Source organism: Eumetopias jubatus, unplaced genomic scaffold, assembly GCF_037043125.1.
Source record: "Eumetopias jubatus isolate StellerSeaLion01/CBP00866 unplaced genomic scaffold, mEumJub1_p1.0 scaffold_10, whole genome shotgun sequence".
NCBI classification, from domain to species: domain Eukaryota; kingdom Metazoa; phylum Chordata; class Mammalia; order Carnivora; family Otariidae; genus Eumetopias; species Eumetopias jubatus.
In genome coordinates, this window is record NW_028274816.1 from 92,030,341 (window position 1) to 92,045,986 (window position 15,646).

At 34.3% G+C, this 15,646-nt stretch overlaps 1 protein-coding gene across 1 annotated transcript in view; it reads left to right on the forward strand.

Moving 5' to 3' along the window:
• The window catches only part of ABCA6 (ATP binding cassette subfamily A member 6), a 59,020-nt gene that overhangs the window by 5,992 nt on the left and 37,382 nt on the right, over nucleotides 1-15,646 (forward strand). Inside the window, exons 6-11 of the mRNA XM_028112894.2 lie at nucleotides 233-459; nucleotides 3,624-3,765; nucleotides 4,545-4,730; nucleotides 8,569-8,716; nucleotides 10,548-10,713; nucleotides 12,679-12,737. Coding sequence (XP_027968695.1) covers nucleotides 233-459; nucleotides 3,624-3,765; nucleotides 4,545-4,730; nucleotides 8,569-8,716; nucleotides 10,548-10,713; nucleotides 12,679-12,737 — 928 coding nt within the window. The remainder of the gene's footprint in view (nucleotides 1-232; nucleotides 460-3,623; nucleotides 3,766-4,544; nucleotides 4,731-8,568; nucleotides 8,717-10,547; nucleotides 10,714-12,678; nucleotides 12,738-15,646) is intronic.

The window sequence follows — 15,646 nt, forward strand, 5'->3', positions numbered from 1 at the left end:
ATTTTATTTATTTTTTTGACAGAGAGAGACCATGAGAGAAGGAACACAAGCAGGGGGAGTGGGAGAGGGAGAAGCAGGCTTCCCGCGGAGCAGGGAGCCCGATTTGTGGCTTGATCCCAGGACCTTGGGATCATGACCTGAGCCGAAGGCAGACGCTTAACGACTGAGCCACCCAGGTGCCCCAGTTTCTGTTTTTTAAATAATGATTTTATTTGTTTAAACCCTACTGTAGATCACAACAAATCACTCTGTGATGGAGGAGTTGATGTCACTTACTGCAATAAATATGAAGACTTTACCCTTTATTTATAAAGACATTCTTCAAAAGGAGCTGTTTATTTTCTACTGCCTGCTTTACTTTTTTCCATTTATATATTTTATATCACTTAATGTTACAAAAGAAAGAAAAAAGTGCAAGGATTTTATGAAAATGATGGGTCTGCAAGAATCAGCCTTCTGGTGAGTGAGCGATTCAATTCAAGCAGTGCGAATGAAGAATCAGAAATTTGGAAGCAGTAAACAAAGTGTTATTATTTCAAAAGATTATGGGTTAAGCTTGACACATTGGCTCTTTTTTCTTTTGTTATGACTTTTTGATTTATTCCTTTTAAAATTTTGCTCTGCAAAATAGCGATTATAATTTGCTGAGAGCTTTTTCCATGCCTTGAGTATATTAAGCTAATGCTGTTATAGAGGTTCCATGAAGATCGAAGAGTAAAAGACTTGCCCAATGTCAAAAGGATGATACGTACCAGAGCTGGGAACCAACCCAGCTGCCCCGATTGCAACTCTCCTGCTTGTTCTGCCCACAGTTATCATTTGATTCCTCCACACTTCCTCATGTTGAAAAAAGTATGATCCTGTAATGGCTAGCTTGTGTTCAGAGGTTTGGTCACCAAGGATATATTTTTTGCAACACTTAAATGCCATATGTTGGAGTTGAAATAGCATATAAAATGTGCCCAGCATGTACACCACTTAGAATGGCATAAAAGGGCTTAATAAGAGCATTTGCTTCATATATTGATATATTTGTATCTTGCCTCATTCACAAATGATTTAAATGATTTTTAAATATATATTTAAACATATGTATATTTATCCAAATATCTATGTGTATTTTTATTATAATAAAAACAAATAATTGAGGAGTAGAAACAAGGACCTAACAAAATGATAAGTAGGTAAGACTAGCAGATAAAAATGCAAATCATACAAGCCTTAAGCTTCCAACAGGCCAAAGCAGAGAATTCTGCACTACTATAGGTTACAAAATCCACGTTGTCTAGGAAAAGGAAAAAATGAAAAATAATCTGTTTATTTTACCCTAAAAGAAGCTTAACATTTTTCAATATCGAATCCTGTAAGATATTTCTTTGTATAGTTCCCATATCAAGAAAATTACTCTTTATGAATGTAGGATTACCTGGAACTGATAAGGAGCTATTTGCAAGCTGCATGTTCTCTGAAATAAAATTATGTCTAGGAAATTTTAAATTTTCTATAAAGTGTATTTGATTAAAAGAGGGAGTTTTGATTCTATTATACCTTAATCATGAAATAGAAAAAGAGGGAACTGTTTCTGAAATGAAAAGGGAAGGAGAAAAGTGGTTTGCAGTGGAACTTTGGCAAATGCAAAGGAATGAATGGAGTCTATTAGGTGGGAAAAGGGGGGAAATCTGTGTAAAAAGGACTATTTTTCAGTCCAGGGAATATCCTGTGGGGCAACATCCCTGCAGTCACCCAAGAATAGATAGGCACAAGTCAACTCTAGATTAAAATCAGAAAGGTATTGGATAGTTAGATGTGGGTTCATTCTTAGGATAAATGCTTCCTAGTATTCATGTAACCTAAATTTAACAAAATGGTTTTATATGTCCTTAAAACTAAGAAGGAAAAAAAATCCAAAATGTTTTTATTAAGTATAGGGTATCTATTGGAAATAAACTTTTTGGCAACCTTTTTTTAAGTAATGTAATAAATGTGAAATGCATCAGCATTTATTATTTCAGTGTGATGCCTGAATTACTTTGTTTTTATCATGAAGGTTTTCATTGCTTTATTAACGTCCCCCCCCCAATTCCCTGCAATGAGTTCCCTTTTCTAGGTAATGTTTTAAGTTCCTTCATTTGTAATTCTCCTACTCTATAGATTTTCAATTCCTACCTATAGTAGTTCCCTTCTGTACTCAGGAAGTGGATTCTGCAAAATGCAATATGCTTTCCCAAAACGCTGATGTTTCTAACAAAAGCTGAATCATTGTAATGACATGACCTTTAAAAAGAAGTCGAATAAGCAGTAATTAAACCTATTGTACTGGGACATATTGATGCAAGTTCCTGGTTTTAATAGTCTTGCTATTTTTTTTCAGCTGTTGAATTCTTATTTAGTTAGAGGCAATTTTATGTAGAGGAAAGAACTGTGGACTACTTAGCTTTGTTATTGATTTACTTTGTTGGCCTTGAAAAGACCCATTAAGTAATAATAGAGGAACTACAGGTTTACGTATCTGGAAAATGAGAAGCTTGGACTCAAAACACTGCAGGCTTGTTAGATCTAAGACTGAATACTATTTCTTAATAACTACCTCATAAACATGTGAACACCAGCACATCTAAAGCAAAGCAGTGTGAACACTTAAGGGTATACCATTATTTATATCAGTTTAAAAAATAAGTCATAAATAAGAATAGCAATAATAGGATGGGCTTCGTGGCGTTATGAAATTTCAATTTTCTACTACTAGGGAGAGTGGAGGTCCTGCCAGCTGAGATCCCCAAAAATGGTCAAATTATCCTCTGCCCCAGGGCTTCCATGGTTACTTGATTGATCAGCAGCTGTTAAACTTCCTCCCACTTCTACAATTAGAACATCTAGTTAATATGTGATAACACTAAAGATAGAAAAAGCTTAATCTCTTTAATTTAGCAGTTACACCTTAGAGAAATTTTTGTGCATTTTCCAAAAAAGACAAGTACAAGAGTATTCTTTTTTCCTTTTTTTTAAATTAGTGTCAGAGGTAGAATTTAGTGATTCATTAGTTGCATATAACACCCAGTGCTCATTCCATCAAGTGCCCTCCTTAATGCCCATCACCCAGTTACCCCATGCCCCTACCCACCTCCCCTCCAGCAACCCTCAATTTGTTTCCTACAGTTAAGAGTCTCATGGTTTCCTCCCTCTCAATTTTCATCTTATTTTATTTTTTCTTCCCAAGTACAAGAGTGTTCTTAGCAACAATGCATCAGAAATAAAAATTGGAAACAACCTAAATGTCCATGGGCAGGAAAACTTTGAGATATATTCAGATAATGAACTATTACACAGCAGTGTATAACACTGTATATGTTGATTTATAAAGGCAAGCAGCAGAAGGACGTATGCAAAATGATACTATTTATGCAGGGTTCATCCTATTTATACAGTATGTGAACCCAGAGCGGATGCCTAGCCCATAGGCAGCAGCACAGCCATGCCAATGTGGTATCAGCAATATTGTAGTTATTAATCTAGGTGGCAGGTAGAAGGGTAAATATTGTATGGTTCTTTAGATAGTTTTGTATGTTTCAAATATTTCATAATGAAGTTAAAATAATTGAAATAAATTTTTGTCTTTTTTTTAGGCTCTCCTGTGGCTTAATCTATGCTGGCTTCATCTTCATTATTTCCATAATGATTACAGTTATTATAACATCTACCCAAATTATAGTCATGACGGGCTTCATGGTCATATTTACACTCTTTTTCTTATACGGCTTATCTTTGGTAAGTTCATACATTTATTACCACATTCTCTGCTTTAGATCTTAGCTATCTGTAGCAAAAATTAATTTCTCTGGAGGTTATTACAGTTATTTCCTTCATGTCCATTTTGTGTGTGTGTGTGTGTGTGTGTGTGTTTGCTTGAGAAAGTCTCAATGAGTGTGAGAAAATGAGGTAATATAAATAAAATTAGACCTCTGTTTTGCATAGTTTTGAATTAATGAAATGATGTATCAAAAAGAAAAAATTCTGATTCTGAAAATATTTTGACTCTAAGACTTTTCTAGAAGATTTTAGTGAGGATGCCCTTGAGGGGTGGACCCATCTCTTTTCCCCAAATGTTCTCTGTTACATGGTGTCTTTCACAGTATCTCCCTCTGACACTCCATCTTGCCCTCACTCTCCATGTCATGCCTCTTCATTCATAAAACAAGGGCCTCTAAATTCTGCAGAGGGTATATAGATGCTTTTTGTCAATACATTAATGTAGGTTCTTTCAGTGTTTCCAAATATGCATTTCTATTCTTTCCTCAACTCTCATACAGCTTTCCCCCGCCCTTTCTTTAGCAACTAAAGCCCCGGTAGTTGAGTAGGGCAAAAAAAGAGCCTCTTTACAAAAGGGTTGAGGGAAGGGCTGAGCATTGTTGTACCTAAATATTTTCATCACTGTCTTACTGATAAATACTTACATTATGATCTAAAGATCTGTATTTTATTGTGCTGCCTATGATTCTCAGTGAACTAAATCTGTTTAATGACTAGATGTCTTCTCTCTCTTTCAGATAACTTTAACATTCCTGATGAGTGTGTTGTTAAAGAAAACTCTCCTCACCAATTTGATTATGTTTCTCCTCAATGTCTTCTGTGGGGGTGTGGGATTCACTGTATATTATAGACAACTTCCTTCTTCTTTGGAGTGGATTTTGAGTATTTGCAGCCCTTTTGCCTTCACTGCTGGAATGAGTAAGGTAAGAATGTAGTTAATTGGTTTATTACTGAACCTTCAAAAGAATTTGATATTTCATTACTCTTCATAATCACTCTTTCAAATTAAGAGAATTTATTCTAAACAACTTTTTCCCTAAAGTTAGATTTGAAAATGTTATTGCATTGTAGAAAATCATCATCACACAAGGGTACTTGAACAAAAATGTCTTAACTAAGACAAATTTTCACGTCTCAGGTGTATTTTCATTTTGAAGTATTCTCTTCTTGTTTTTCATATGCAACTGTTTACCTTTCCTTGTACTTTATATATCGAAGGCATTCTCTAGTTTATTAAAAATTGTGTAAACCTCTGTTTGAAACCTCAAATCTGAAAAGTTTTCAGGACTATAAAGAGTTTAACAAATAATTATAAAGTATATCAAAATACTCATGAACCAGATCAAGAAATGGAAGGATGCCACAAGTCCAAAACTCCTCCAAACACTCCTTCCTCCTAAAGATGAAAGTTGTGATCATCACTTCCTGCCTTTTCATTTATTACCTAATGTGTGTTCCTAAGTATAATTTTTTAGTGTTTCTTGTTTTGAACTTTATATAAGTGATACTCTACAAAGTGGTGTTTTTTTTTTAAATCTGGCTTTTTTCCCACTCAACATTAGGTTTTTAGATCTCATCCACAGTTTGAGTGTTGCTGTAGTAGAGTGTTATGTAGTATCCTATTGTGTGACTGTGCTATCGATTTTCTTATTGATGAACAAAAATATTTTCCAATTTTTGACTAATATTAACTGCAAAAAAAAATTCTTATCACCCATATTTCCTAGTGAATATGAGCATTCAGTTTTGTTTGGTATATACGTAGGAGTTGAATAGTAGGACCTAGGGTGTGTATATCTTAATCTTCATAGCTACTGCCAGATATTTTTCCAAAGTGATCATATCAATTTACTTTTGCAGCGAGAGTTTCAGAGTTATGGTTGCTCCAAATCTTCACCAGCATTTGGTATTATGAGCCTTCCAAATTTTAGCCTTTCTGGTGGATCTGCAGTAATAATCCTTGTGGTATTAATTTGCATTTTCCTTGTTTTTTATGAAATTATCTTTCATATGTGTAGAGGTATTTTGGTTTTTCTCTTTTATAAAGTACCTATCCAGGTCTTTCCCCCATTTTTTCAAAAAGATTTTTTTTTTTATTCACTTAAGAGAGAGAAAGAGCACAAGAGAGAGAAAGAGTGAGAGTGAGAGCATGAGCAGGGAGGGGGGAGGTCAGAGGCAGAGATAGAAGCAGACTCCCCTTTGAGCAGGGAGCCTGACAAGGGGCTCAATCCCAGGACCCCAGGATCACGACCTGAACCGAAGGCAGATGCTTAACCAGCTAGGGCATCCAGGTGTCCCTTTCCCCCATTTTTTAACTGAACTTTTTTCTTTTCCTTATTACTTTTTAGGGATTTCTTATATATACTGTATATGAGACGTTTTTCAGTTATTTGTTGCTGACATTTTTACTCTCTTAACGGTGCTTTTAATGAACAAGTTTCTTAATTTTGATGAAGTGCAGTCTGTCAAGTTTTCTTCTCTGTAGAGTGCTTTTGTATCTTTAAGAAATCATTGCATTCCCCAAGATTATAAAGATATTCCCCCATGTTTTTATCTGGAAGCTCAGTTGATTTTGCTTTTATATTTAGATATAAAATCCATTTCAAAATAACTTTTGTGTATCTATAGGTAGAAGGAATATTAATTTTTCTACATGAATATGCAATTTCTTCTGCTTCATTTATTGAGAAGGCCATCCTTTCCCTGAATGGATTGTAGTATTTCCTTTGTCACAGCTCTACCAATCATATATTGACCTATCTGTCTATCTTTGCACTATTGCCACATTGTCTTGTTTTTGCTGATGTGTCTTGCTATCTGGTAGTAATAATTTTACCACTTGATTTTCTTTTCCAAGAGAGCCTTTTCTAGTCTAGGTTCCTTGAATGATGTAAATTTTAGAATTAACTTATCAAGTTATACACACACATATGTATGTGTGCACAAAGCTGTTGACATTTTGATACAGTTGAATTTTTCAATCAATTGGAGGGAAATTGACACTTTTTAAAAAGATTTACTTATTTATTAGAGAGAGAGAGCATTTGCGGCAGGGAGGGGCAGAGGGAGGGGGGAGAGAGAATCTCAAGCAGTCTCCCCACTGAGCGCAGAGTCCATGGGGGGGGGTAGATCCCATGATCCTGAGATCATGACCTGAGCTGAAATCAAGAGCTAGACGCTTAACTGAATGAGCCACCCAGGCGCCCCAACACTTTTTTTAAATCATGAACATAATATATCTTCACATTCATTTTCCCTTAGTAATTGTTTTAGTTTTAAGTATTGAGTCTTGCACATTTTTTATATATTCCAAAGTTTCTGATACTTTTGATACTATTATAAATAGCATCTATGTTTAAATTCTTATTTTTAAATGTTTGCTGTTAGTGTAGAGAGATGCAACTGATTTCTGTAAATTGGCACTGTATCCAGTATTCTTGCTATATTCTTTTATTAAAACTAGTATTTTTCTGGACTTTATTTTGAGATTTTCTTACATATAATCATGATGTCTACAAATAATGAGGGTTTATTTTTTCCTTTTGCAGTTCTTATGGCAGTCACTTATTTTTCTTGTCTTATTGCGGAGACTGGGACCTTTAGTACAATGTTAAATAGAAATGCAAGCAAAGGAAAAACTTTTAACATTTCATATAAGCATGTTTTTGTTGTTGGTCCTTGTACATCTATTTTACCAGATTAAGGAAGTTCGCTTATTTTCTTAGTTTTGAAAAGACTTTATTATAAATGGATATTAAATTGTATCAAATGTGTTTTGTGCATCTATTTCATTAACCACACTAGTGTCTTCTTCGATCTGTTTTATGTTGAATTACATAATCTTCAGATGTCACCCCAGACTTGTGTTCCCAGAATAAACTCCACTTTGTCATGAAATATAAGATTTTAACATAAATAGAGTTGTATTTTGTCTAGCGTGCAGAACTGGGCTTGAGAGCTGGACTTCCTGTGTATGAGTTCACCTTTACTGCTCCTAACTATGTGATTTTGACTTTGGTTGGTTAAGCTACTCAATTTCTATTTGCTTCACTTTTACCATATATAAAATGCACATAAAAATAATAAGGCTTGTCCCAGGGGTTATGATGAGGATTAAATGAGATATTATAAAAAGCCTTAGAACAACACCTAGAACATAACACTTATTATTACATGAGAGAATTATAAACATATATTTATTTGTAGTAATAACTAGAAAAAGAAGTTCTCTTATCATTATTCTACTAAGATGCTTCAAATCTTCATATTCTAAGTATTTTTTGCTGCAAAGAATAAATATTTTGCAATATTGCAATGACTTTATGAAAACAAGAAAATGACTTATCATTTAAATTCCTATTCTTAGGGGTGCCTGGGTGGCTCAGTTGTTTAGGTGTCTGCCTTCGGCTTAGGTCATGATCCCAGGGTCCTGGGATCAAGCCCCACGTTGGTCTCCCTGCTCAGTGGGGAGTCTGCTTCTCCCTCTGTCTCTTCCCCCTGCTCATGCTCTCTCTCTCAAATAAATAAATAAAATGTTTTTAAAAATATTCCTATTCTTAGAATATTGTGTTTTTTAAGTTGGTATTTCCTTCTAATAATCCTTGGATTACTGTCAAATAGAAATAGTTACACCAATAACTTCATTATAAGGGCTTCTCAAAAAAGCTGTTTAATAAAATGATAATTCTTGCTGCTATGCTGAATTATTTGTATGTATTTATCTTAAATATTTATTAATTACTATTTTTGTCTGAATCTTAGATTATCTACTTGGATAATACTATGAATGGTATAATTTTTCCTGACCCTTCAGGAGACTCGTATGTAATGATTGCAACTTTTTCCATATTGGCTTTTGATGCACTTTTCTACTTGGCATTGGCATTATACTTTGACAAAATCTTACCCTGTAAGTAAAAGTGGCTTTTCTCTGACCTCTGCACATATTTATCACATTGTACATTTTTACTGAAGGTTATATAAATGTATATTAAGAAATAAAGAATAACAAATATTTTCCATCACAAGCTGAATGAGTTCTTTATTTCTACTTCATAGTTTTAAAGGTTTGAATTTATATGTAAAAACAATTATTCTTCTGATTTTAATAATATACATTACAAATATACAGTAATTAAATAATGTTACTTTTTTTCAAGAATCCGTGAACATGTTTTCGAAGAATAATATTTAAGATTTGTTTCAGAACAGGCTGAAATAAATTAGTTCTTAACATGACTTTGGCTAGTGTAGAGCCATCATATGGTGAAAATGCTTCTTAATAAATAGTTCTTGGGACACCTGGGTGGCTCAGTCAGTTGAGCATCCAGCTCTTGGTTTCAGCTCAGGTCATGATCTCAGGGTTGTGGGATAGAGCCCCATGTTGGGCTCACTGCTCAGCAGGGAGTCTGCTTGAGATTCTCTCTCTCTGCTCCTCCCCCCTCCTGTGCTCTCTCTCAAATAAATAAATAAATAAATCTTTAAAAAAAAATAAATAGTTCTGACAAGAATGTGGAGCAGATTGTAAACTGAACCGCTAAAAAGGGCTTCATATGTGGAATAATCAGGTTCTCCCTTATTCCCCCTGGGAGAAACATTTCAGAAGGGGAGATGTCCGTCCTTTAAGGAAATAACAACATAAAAATTAGAAAGAACATTTTCAGCATTATTCTGAACTTTTTTGTATGTTGTTCATATTTACAGAACTATATTATTCAGTTAAATTTTCTCTATCTTATAAACAAAAATTTCCCAAGTCTAGAATTCCTTCACACATGCTAAAATCAGAACACTTTTTGTCCTTGCACAGTCTTATTTATTTATATTATTTTTTATGTTCTTTCCACTTTGTATTTAAAGCTGTCTTGTATGTTTCTATGCAATTATTTTATATATTCCTATCTTTCTGTGACTTCTGGTTTAATATCTGAAAGCTCTTCATAACAAATCCTACTTCATTGTTTTAAATTTGGAAAATGATAATATATTTATCCTGAACAGATACAATTTCTTCCTGTACTTTGCATTCACATACCATATGGATTTCAGTGTTATGTCCAATCGTATTGTTGTGATCAAGTGGTTTATTTCTTTTTCTTTCTTTCTTTCTTTCTTTCTTTCTTTCTTTCTTTCTTTCTTTCTTTCTTTCTCTTTCTTTCTTTCTTTCTTTCTTTTTTTTATTTTTTTTGGGGAGAGAGAGCACCATGAGTGAGGGAAGGGGCAGAGGGAGAGAGAAAATCTTAAGCAGGCTTCATGCTCAGCATGGAGGCTGATGCAGAGCTGGATCTCACCACTCTCAGATCATGAGCTTGAGCCAAAATGGAGAGTTGGTTGCTGAACCCAGTAAGCCAACCAGGCACCCCTGTGATCAAGTGATTTCTTAAGTTCACAAACATGTTCCAGTTGTTTTTATGTACTGTATTAGGGCTTTCCCCCCAAATATTTGGTTTCATTCATCCTAAATACCTTTTAGGTCACATTTTTTCGGACCTTTAGTTCATATATACTTTCTTGAAAGTTCTATTATACTGTTTAACTTTTGTGATAGTATGTTATTTCCTTTGAATTTTTATTGTTTACTTCATGATAACTTTTCTTTTCAATAATAGGAAGTTATAAAGAAAATAATTTCTCTATGATGCTTAAAAGTCTAAGATACTCTGCACTGTTTTGAATAAGGCTTCTTTACTCACTGTTCTAATGCTACTGATCCAGTATTTTATTGCCTCTTGATTAATTAGATGGAGATGAGCGCCATTATTCTCCACTATTTTTCCTGAACTCATCTTGTTTCCAACACCAGAGGACTAATAATAAGGTCATCGAGAAAGAAATAGATCCTGAGCATCCCTCTGAGGATTATTTCGAACCAGTAGCTCCAGAATTCCAAGGAAAAGAAGCCATCAGGTAATCACACTTACAGCAACATGTGGGTGCAAGGCAAACGAATTATTGACCAATAGCAACCAGGTGAGCCTGGACAAAACACTGAAGAAGAAATTTGTCTTTGTGAATGTTACTTTGAACTCTTCTATGTGTCCACCAATGTCTCCTGATTGCTCCTTGAAAGGAAAATTCTCTTTGCTTCGCTCCATATAATGTTACCACATCACCCTCCATCTTGTCTCCCTCCTTATTTCTGTGTTGATTCCCCTTTTCAGAGGTGCTCTCCCTTTTATAACCAATGAGCACTTCCTCTTTCCCTAGCCATCTGTTAGCTACATATCTGAAAGTAGAGAGGAACTCATGCAGAGTTCAACCAGAATCAATATCTTGATATTGATATTGATATTATCTTGATAATATCTCACCTATTACACCCCTCCCAATTTTTCCTTCTCTAGGGGCATTTGTATGCACAACTATCCATTCCTATAACTTTAGTTTATTCATGCAACATTCCCAGAACATATAGGCATGATGTCTGCCCCAAACAAATGGCTGTCCTCATCTCTGAAATCCAGAAACAACTAGCTGCTCCTAAATGGAAGTTTCTTTATTAAAATAAAGCATAAAAACCCCATTTCAATGGGTGTCCCCCTGTGCAAAGAAAGGCAGAGATAAAATATGCTGTCAAATTCAACACCTTTTAAGCCTTTTTTAGATTTCCTGACTCTTTGGTTAAACCCCCACCACCACCCCCACTGCCAGCATCCTGGTTGAATAAATGTCCTTACCTTTATTTTGGTTCATGCTCAGAGAAAAGAGTGGCTAAATTCTGTTTCCCTTTGAATTTGAAGATGCACTGTACATGATCTTACGTAGTCATGACATCTGTAATCTGTCGAGCCTGGTTCCTGCCTTGTCCTGCAATAGTTTCCTTTGGGATTCTAATGTGATTCAAGTTTGGTAATCATTCATTTAGAGAGATGTGTGTGTGTGCTATTCAGATGAAACCTTTAGATGTGGGAGCCTAACGCTCAAGGAAAAGGATAGGGTCAACATTAGGTTGGTGTCAAAAGCACGAGAATCAATAAGATAACCATCAAAGAGGGTCTAGAGTGAGAAGACCAGAATGTACTTGGAGAACCCTGTGGAAGACCAAGATGATGTGTTTGGCAAAAGAAGAGGACCTTTTGAGGAAACAGAGAAGGGATATTTAGAAAGGAGGGAAACCAGTAAGTCAAATGTTACCTTGAATGTAGACACTTTCAACAAGGACAGCGTCACCAGTAGCGACTCATCATCCCATAAGTAAGGAATAGAAAAGTCTTTGTTGCATTTGGTGATTTAGGAGGCCACCAGTGATTTCAGTATGAAGAGGTTTACTACAGTAATGGACTCAGAAGCCAGAGTGATTGAGGAGAAAGGGAGAACGTGGATATGGCAAGTTTATATTCTTATTTTGAAAAATGTTTGAAAATAAGGGAAGGAGAGAAATCTGATTGTAACCAAAGCAGAGTTACAGGCCAAAGAGAAGCTATCAGAGAGAAAACTCTAGAAAATGCAGGTGACAAAAAAGAAAAAAGAAAGAAAATGCAGGTGACAGAGTGTCTGATTAATGAGCAAGTTTGGAGGGAATGGGAAGGGATGGGAGGTGATAGAGTGCAGATAAATGAGCTGATCTTGTACAGAGTAGAAAACACCAAATATTCTAAGGCTAGAGGAAGAAAGTGAGAGCAATTCCAAAGTGTTCTGCTTCTCTAAGCAAAACACTAATCATTTAATTGTAACTTTCCAAAGAGACTCTTTTATTTTCTCTCTCAGGGGAAATGATTAGTCAAAAATAAATCTTTGTCTTTCTGAGTAGACTAGTTATACCATCCCTTATTTCACATGAAAAGGTTGATGCATCTGTCACTTTAACTGGAGTTTTCTCTGATGCCTACTATCTCCGTGTTGGCTGAGTAAACACCACTTCTGTCATTTCAGAATCAGAAATGTTAAAAAAGAATATACAGGAAAGTCTGGGAAAATGGAAGCATTGAAAGGTAAGGACAAACATTTCATTGTTTTGTCAACTTCTTTATTACAAAAAATGGAGAAAATTCCATGTGAAAAACTTGTAAATGTAGATAAGCAAAACAGAAAAAAAAAAATACAAAAAATCTAACTCCACCCCTTGGAGATTAACCATGATTAAGAGCTGGCTATAAAACCCTTCTAGATGTTTCATGGATCTATTAATTTATAAGAATGGGGTCACACAATGAAAAGTGTGATTTCATTTTGTTTTTAAAGATGAGTTTGCTAAAAACCATATTGTATTTTATTTGCACTATGAGGAAAGAACATCTAGACTTAAAATTGATCATTTTTTATACCAGCCAGGGAATCTACATAGTTTCTATATACTGATGAGATTAACTAAAACAAGATGAGTAACACCACAGACCATGAATTAACTTTCACAAGTCACTATCCCTGGGACAAACACAGTTATAATTTTGAGTCAACCAATGTATCTGATACTAAATTCTAACAAATACAGTTTTCTAAAACAAAGAGTTAAGTAAGCATCCAAGTTAGTGGCTACATTTCATAGATGTAGTGGCTACATTGCTTTTATTAATAATGGTTTTTAGGAAGAATGTAATTGATTTTTACAAGAGATGGAAGCCTTAAAAGTTTCAAAAGAAGATCCATAGACCTGCCCTAAGGTTGAGAGTTGTCCGTCCAGTGTGTGTGCATTGCATTTATTTTCTAGCAGGTAGTGTCCCTTAACTCGATCTTATTTATTCCTCTGAGATCATTTCTCACTTTGAGAGTTTCTGGTACCTGTGTCAGCAAATTTATTCTCACCCCAAGTTTGTCCCATCCAATGCCATCTAGATCTGTGGTTTCTTTCTTTAATTTTAGCCAAGGATATATGGAAGTAGTTTTTAAATTTGTCATTTCAATTTCCAGAGCACATTATGAACTACTTTTGTACTCCTCAATAACCATGAACTACTTTTTACATCTAGACATCTTCAAAAAAAAAATTAAAAATGAAAAGTAATGTCTGTGCATGGAAAACTATATGAAATTACCAACTACAGCTTGCTCTTTGGGAAGTAAATGGGGAACTGTGCTCTCTGCACCTTCTCCCCATGCTGCTAGCTCCCGTAGCAACTCTGGAGCACCTTTGGGGACACCCATTGAAGTCCTTACCTACAGCCCATCTTTCAGGGGTTAAATAGGATTCTATTGTATGGCTACCTCAATTTCCTTACTCATGTACAAAATGTGGCTTGTTTCCAGTCTTTCAGTATCATAAAAAAAACTCTATAAGTAGCCTCTTGTTCAATATTTGTAAATATTATTTCCTGAATATAAATTTCTAAAAGCAGATTATGCAAAGGGATTATATTTTTAAGCTTCTTATTCATATTTCAAATCATTTCCCTTCAACTTATAAGAATTTATACACTTGTGGGAATAGCAATAATTAAAAACAATAATAATAGCAATAAACACTTAAAGTTTATCAAGTACTTAGTGTGTGCTAGCAACTATAAGTGATTAACATAAACTTTTTTTCATTTAATCCCATGAGATACATAGTATCTCTCCCATTCTGCAGGTGAAGAAACTGAGGCTTATATTTCTTTTTTTTTCTAGTTAATATGGATCAGTTCCAAGATATCATCAGTTTTCTCTTACCCTGGAAAATACCATTTTTTTCCATTTAAGAACAGTAAATGTAAAATTGGTTGAGGTATTTGATTAGTTGTCCCAATATTATTTATTAATTCATCTTTTTGATGAATTTAAAATTAATCTTTATTTTTTATGTTTACTTTGCACCATCTTAGGCTTCTTTTGTCTTCCATCAGTCAGTGTATCCTGGAGTAGTAACATTATTTTAATTATTATATTTATTCCACTGGTTACTGTATTACTAATATATTATTTTAATTATTATAGTTCTACAACATTTTTTTAAAGATTTTATTTATTTGAGAGAGAGTGAGCGAGCGAGAAGGGGGGTCAGAGGCAGAGGGAGAAGCAGACTCCCTGTTGAGCAGTGAGCCTGATTCAGGGCTCGATCCCAGGACCCTGGGTCATGACCTGGGTCGAAGGCAGAGGCCCAACCACCTGAGCCACCCAGGTTCCCCATTCTCCAATATGTTTTAATACAATGTAGTCGACTAATATCTTGCTATTATTTAACTTTTCTTAATTATTTGAGCTTATTTTTCCAATTTTTTTAGAATCTTTTAGTCAAATTATAAGAGAATTTTAATGGATTGGATTACAATAGGAAGAATTTTCTCTTTAGATGTAATTACTATTACCAGCACATTTAATAGCTGAGTAAAGTGAATCTTGTAGTGTTTAGTTTATCCAAGATCATCCGGATAGAAAATGGATGAACTGGAATTCATCCCAGTTGTTAATTAATTTCAATAATGTTTGAAAGTAGGTCATGTAATTTAATTGAAGGAAACTGATCTCTTAGATATAACGTATTATAAAATTCTTAAGAATTTCATCCAACAACTTTTCATAACAGAGTTTGGTTTTCACTTGGTGGTAAAGAAAACAAACAAAAAATAGTAAAGGATTCTTAGATAAATGATTTTTTTTCTACTGATCTGTAAATGCAAAAGGTTTGTAATAAAAGAATAGAAAATTTATAATGGGAAAATATACATTTTTGGTGAATATATTTTAAAAGGTAATTAATGCCATGAAAAATGTTTATCATTTAACATTTGAAAATGTAAGCTAGAAAAGAATGGAGTATGATCAAAATCCATATAGATATATATATTTACATGTTCATATATGCACATGCATATACACTGGAAGTAAGTGTATTACAATGTTAATATTTGAAATTATAGTTAAGTTTTTCTTAAGTGGTTGTATTTATTTCACAAATATTCTACAGTAACCATGTTATTTTAGCAGC